At 34.9% G+C, this 5,534-nt stretch overlaps 1 protein-coding gene across 9 annotated transcripts in view; it reads left to right on the top strand.

Moving 5' to 3' along the window:
* Positions 1 to 5,534, top strand: part of Abi1 (abl interactor 1) — a 91,502-nt gene that overhangs the window by 78,188 nt on the left and 7,780 nt on the right. For 3 of the 9 annotated variants that reach the window (XM_029562928.1, XM_008831750.3, XM_017797814.2), the window contains 2 exons: positions 1,060 to 1,236; positions 4,491 to 4,577. The exons of 2 other annotated variants lie outside the window; for them this stretch is intronic. In XM_029562928.1, coding sequence (XP_029418788.1) covers positions 1,060 to 1,236; positions 4,491 to 4,577 — 264 coding nt within the window. The remainder of the gene's footprint in view (positions 1 to 1,059; positions 1,237 to 4,490; positions 4,578 to 5,534) is intronic. 4 more of the 9 variants (XM_017797813.2, XM_029562927.1, XM_017797816.2 and 1 more) reach the window with 4 other exon arrangements.

Below are 5,534 nucleotides of genomic sequence, written 5' to 3'. Positions count from 1 at the left end.
AGAAAAGTCTTTGTCACAAAGGCAGAACAAAAAAAATTTAAAAAAAAGGAACGACGAAAAAAAAGTCCTTGGCATATAAATAAATTGTTTGATAAATCCTTAATCTTTTTTTGTTGGTTTCAAAGATGTGAGCCCATAGGCAAAAAAGAATTTTAGTCATATAGAACAACTCTGACATTTGTTACTGAAACTAAGCATATTTTTTTCTGAAAATGATTCTATATAACACTGATAATGCAATAAAATTCAAATGAAAATAATAGTAAATTTCAAATAGGCTTAACAGTTTAAATTGTATCATTTAACAACCCAAATTTAGCCAGGTAGAATTTTGAATCATATTCTGAAAATTTGGCAGTGTCTGTTTATCAAGCAGACACAGCACATCCACAGCTAAAGACTGATGCTGTTTGTCTTGTACTGTCGTTGGGACTAATTTTGTTGTAGAGATAGCTACATATAAAAGTTTGTCCTTTATTTCCATGGGATTGGTTCCAGGACACTCCCACCCCCCACCACCAATAGATACAAAATCCATAGATACTCAAGTTCCTTATGTAAGATGGCACAGCATTTGCACATAACCTGCACCTAGCCTCCATTATACTGTAAATCATATCGTCAGTAGAATGTGAATGGTGTGAATACTTGCTGTTCTGTATTATTTAGGGAACAATAACAACAAAAATGTGTGCCTGCTTAGAGTGGATGCAGATTTTTCAGTAAACATTTTCCAGATTTGGTTGGATGTAGAGACGTGCAGCTGTATTCTGAAATGCACAGATCCGTGCAGTGTTAGCAGAATACCACTGGGATTGTGCTTCTGGCAGAGGCTTAATGATGCTTCACTTGCTTTTGTAGCTCTTTATGTTAGCTTGTCTTGTTTTTACTTCAGAAGTAGAGTTAATTTGATTTTCATCTTTTTTTATTTTGTGCTACAGGCATTACAAAGTAATAACCATTTATTCCTTACTGAGTGTTTCCCCCCTTCATTCCCAACCTCATATGTTTGTAATGCTCAAATATCTTTGTTGGTCGCCTTTAACTAATGCTTTTCAGCAGCCCCTGGCTCAGCTCCTGGTTCCCAGTATGGCACAATGACCAGGCAGATTTCTCGACACAACTCTACCACTTCCTCGACATCTTCTGGTGGATATAGACGAACTCCCTCTGTGACTGCCCAATTTTCTGCTCAGCCTCATGTTAATGGAGGTCCACTCTATTCTCAGAATTCAAGTAAGCTTGTGTTTTGCAGGCATACAGCAATAGTGGAGCTCCTCTGACAGAAATTACTTGAAACTGTTACTTTTACCTGTGATAGACAACAATTTGAACCATGCTGTTTCATGTTAATCCTTGAATAACCATTTTAAAAGTAATTGCTTATCACTTTCATCTCCAAAATTCACTTGAGTAAACAGTTTTCCAAAAAACAAATGCTTCCATGTACTATTAGTATTTCTACAGTATAATTTGAATTAGAGAACAAAAAAAACTTAATTCTATTGGCATGCTTTCAGTAGTTTAGTAATGATATAAAAATAAACATTGTGAATATTTTCTTTTAAAATAATAAAAGAAATTGCTGGCTATCACTTTTAAGGTCATGAACTTAATTGAAATGCTTCAATTGAGAATTTTTGTAGTATCTGCTTAATTACTCTCTTTCAATAATTCTAACAGTGGGGAAGGATTTTCTTTTAATTTCCTTCTGTTCACTTCAAATTGCACATCTCAATACTAATTACTCACAGGATTATAAAATAAAAATAGAATTAGAAAAATTATGAAGTGTGGGTTTTTTTTTTTTTTTTGAGAGACAGTTTTCCTGTAGCCCCAGTGGCCTGGAACTTGATATGGAGAGCAGACTGGTCATGATCTCACAGAAATTCACCCGCCTCTGCCTCTGGAGTGTTAGAAATATTAGAAAATTTGAATATCTGAGGATAGTCATTAAGTTTGCTTTCCATATCAAGAAGCTAAATGTTAAAAGGAAACAAAACAAAATTCAAACTAAGCCTGTTGTCCAGTATTTGTTTTTGGCTCGAAGTTGTGGTTACTGGGCATGGGCTGAAACAGGCTTTTCTGTGGTACCTTTTTTCCTTTGTAGCTATTTTCTCGAACTGAATGTTCTATAAAAAAATTGAATACTCTGTATTTATGTAGGAGTTTGGTGGGTTCTTTATTTAAATGCATATCCTGTATTTTTGTTGTTGTTTGTTTTTGGTTTTGGAGACAAGGTCTTGGTATGTAGCCCTACCTGGCTTCTACTTTGTAACTCAAGTTGACCTTGAATTTGCAGCAGTGGCCCTGTATTGGGATTACAGGCAAACACCACCATGCCTGGCTTAAGTAGAGCTATCCTTTAAAAACCCCTATTCTGTTATAGAGGTTTGTTTGTTTTGTTTAGATTTTAGAGTTATAGTATAAGTGTGTCATAAATGCTGATAACCACTCAGGCACAAAAGTCGACATTCATAGCTAATCCCAGATTTCTACAAGCTTTTTCCAGACAAACTTTTGTTCAAACTGCTAAGGAGTCGGGCATGGCAGGCAGATCTCTGTGAGTTTTCAAGGCCAGCCTGTTCTACATAGTGAGTTCCAGGACAGCTGGGGCTGCAGGGAGACCCTGCCTCAAAAAAGACAAAAAACAAAACAAAACAAACTGCTAAGGAATATTAAATGTCACCTGTTAGTACTTTACCTCACATTTTCCTTGGTGTCTTTTTGGTATTGGAAGGTAGCTTAGTGTCTGAATATGCCGCAAATTAATAATTTACCCAAGTTTTATGAGCTTCAGTTTCTTTCCATATTCTGCATTTTTAGATCCCATCTTTATGACCATTATTTTTCCCCTACTATTGTCTTTTAATTTACTCTGCAAACGGTTTTTATTTCATTTAAGCCATGCTTGTCTAGTTTTACCAGTGCATGTGGGGTTATTTTCAGATATTACACTTGCTTAATGAGTATCTACATCCTTTTGAAACTGGAAAGCAAATTTGGCCTCAAGTTTTAAGTATATTTTGTTTAATTATCCTTCAGTATGAGTTACTGTTGGCAAGTTTTAATAGCATGTGCTGTTTTTAGTGTTTTGATGTGCATATTTTCTTTTTGTCTAAGTGTGGTGCTGGTGATTAATCTTCATAGCATAGCTGTGCTTTTTCCTCACAACTAACTAATATAGCTAATCACCAAGTCTTGTTTCTAAAAAATATTTTGGTTAGTGGGAGCCTTTTTGGTTGTTTTTGGTTTTGTTTAATTAATACTTTCTAACCTTTTTAGCATGTCTTCTCAGTTAACAGAATGAAAGAGGATCAGTTTCTTAGTGAACTGAGTGCTATTTTTACCCATATACTGAACATTAGTACACATATATTGCACTAATATTGAACCCTGAACCTCTTTCAAATTTTAATGCTCACCAACAGTTTGTATACTGTATTAATTGGAAAGCATTTTGATAAAATGATCATTGAAAATGAATAAATTGTTTTTCTTGGTCCATTTAGCATTACTTTCTGGCCACTACCAGTAGGTTGAGCTAAGCCTGTTGGTCTTTTCTGAGTCATCTTTGGTAATTACTGTTTTGTTAAAATGAGACAAAGATTGGCTTGTTTCAGTCTTTAATACTTTTGTTGGCTATGTGAGCATTTGATATCAGCTTCCTGTAAATTACATCCTTTCCGAAGAAAGGCTTGAGCCTGTCTCGCTACCCATAATTCATTAGAAATTAATACAGTGCAAATAATTGTGGATTTTAAGCTATTAAAGATCAGGTTTCCATTATGAGACTGATAGAAATAATTTTTGATACCTTATCTTTGGAACTGAATAACTAATACATAGAGCACTCTTATTCCTTAATAAGTTTAGGAGTAATTTCTTTAAAAATAAAACTGCCAACTTAAAAAATAATAAAAATCTTGCTTTATAAACAAGAGTGCTTCCTGGAGAGGGTTGTGTAATTTTAGATACATAACGAACTTTCTTTAAGGAAACTTGTGATTAATATATTGATTTATTTTTGTATTTATACATGTAATCAACAACTATTACATATTTGCTTTATTTGGTTTTGAATTTACAACATTAAAGACAATCAAATCTATTGACTTACAGCAAAAACCTGTAGAGATTTCATTATTGCTTTAGAAGTCTTTCCTCACTGTGCTAAAATGATACAGTAAATTAAAAATTTCCCCCAAATAATATGAATACTAGGATCAAATTAAATGTATTTGCCCTTTTATAAAAGCTTTTAACAAGTTGGCTAATCATAACTTGGCTTTAGGTTGGTTTGTGGGACAAGAACTTGAAGAAGGTTCGGCAGGGTTTTTCGTTTGTTTTTTTGTTTTGTTTTCATTTGCAAACTGTTCTTTGCATACTTATTTATGTTTGTGGTCCTTGTAACTGACTTCTGCTTTTTGTTTGTTTCCTTTTCTTTCCTTTATTTGTTGACTTCCCCCATACTGTGTTGTTGCTACCAGTCTCTATTGCTCCACCCCCTCCCCCTATGCCTCAGTTGACTCCACAGATACCTCTCACAGGCTTCGTGGCCAGGGTGCAGGAAAACAGTAAGTTTGGAAACACTGAGCTGTCAAAGATTAGAGGCTGTCTCCTTATAGCATGCATGGCTGATGGGTCATCATTTTCCTTACTTTATTGAGAAGCTAATCTTATCTTGAAAAATAGGTGCAGATATGTTACTAAAACTGAAGAGCACGGTCTTCAGTTTTTTTCTCTTGTGTGCATGATTACTGACCATATCAATTTCCAAACTGCAATTTTAAGTATTTAGATGATTGAAGACATGAGATCTGATATTTGCATATTTTTAAGAAAAGAGTATTCAAGCACAAAAATGCAAATTACATGGAAATCCCTAATAGTTATTAGGAGAATTACAAAACATTTCGTAGCTGGGCATGGTGGTACATGCCTGTGATACCAGCACTTGGGAGGCTGAGACAGGACGACCTTCATGTGTTGGAGGCCAGCCTGCGTTTACGGTAGTGAGACCCTGTCTTAAAAACCAAACCAAACCAATTATATTCCAACAAATTTATCAATATATGACTATACTACAACTTTATTAGGAAATTGGGACAGATTTTTTTCTCCCTTTAGTTACAGAATATTTTAGAAAGGGCTAGTGAGATGGCTCAGTGGATAAGGGCCCTTGTCACCAAGCCTGATGATGACCTGAACTTGATCCCCAGAAACCAGAAAGTGGAAGGAGAGACTAATTCCTGTAAGTTGTCCTGACTTCCACACATGTGCTGTATGTAGTACATGCACCCATAACATAAACAAATGTGAAAAAAATTAGAGAATGGTTATAGCTTCAAATCTATAAAAAGTTTCATTGTTAAGACTGAATCCCCAAGAATAAGTAAATTACATGCATTCTGTCCATTTGGGGGTGGTTGATAAGGAAGACAGAGCTTGCTTCATCTTTTGGCAAAATGCAGACCCCGAAGGCTTTAGTTTTCACATATAAATTTGTCAGTTTTTTTTTTAGATCTTAGTGA

This window comes from Nannospalax galili, unplaced genomic scaffold (genome assembly GCF_000622305.1).
Source record: "Nannospalax galili isolate Female #2095 unplaced genomic scaffold, S.galili_v1.0 scaffold14, whole genome shotgun sequence".
NCBI classification, from domain to species: domain Eukaryota; kingdom Metazoa; phylum Chordata; class Mammalia; order Rodentia; family Spalacidae; genus Nannospalax; species Nannospalax galili.
This window is presented reverse-complemented; position numbering and strand designations above follow the sequence as displayed.